Genomic DNA, 376 nt, shown 5'->3' with positions numbered 1-376 from the left:
CCCCCCCCAAACCCCTCAAAGTTTGATGGAAATTGGTCCAAGGGTGACCGGGTTTATTGCCGTTTATACTAATCCTCAATTTTGTTACTTTTTAAATATTTTTAAACATGGTTTTGACTTTTGATTCCTCGTCCTCCTGTATCTGTCAGAGAAGGCCACTATAGATCTCTGGAGCTCACGAGTCCCCGGAGAGAAAGACAGAACAAGAAGAGTGCGACAGTGGGCACGCTACGCTTCTACCAGTTCATGTAAGTCTCAGACTCAAACACCATTACTAGTGATACAAACGTCTTAAATAATAATAATAAAGATAATCTTTTTTTAAAAAGAAAAAAATAAGAAAAAAAAAATAATAATTGTCATGTTCTACCAAAGA

General features: G+C 37.0%; 1 protein-coding gene across 1 annotated transcript in view; it reads left to right on the top strand.

Annotated features, from left to right (window-relative positions):
• LOC101855724 (copine-1) overlaps positions 1-376 on the top strand; it is a gene marked incomplete at its 5' end in the record, with an annotated part of 23,542 nt that overhangs the window by 7,434 nt on the left and 15,732 nt on the right. The window contains 1 exon segment of the mRNA XM_013082520.1: positions 150-248. Within this exon segment, the coding sequence (XP_012937974.1) occupies positions 150-248 (99 nt within the window).

This window comes from Aplysia californica, unplaced genomic scaffold (genome assembly GCF_000002075.1).
Source record: "Aplysia californica isolate F4 #8 unplaced genomic scaffold, AplCal3.0 scaffold00179, whole genome shotgun sequence".
Classification (NCBI taxonomy): Eukaryota; Metazoa; Mollusca; class Gastropoda; order Aplysiida; family Aplysiidae; genus Aplysia; species Aplysia californica.
This window is presented reverse-complemented; position numbering and strand designations above follow the sequence as displayed.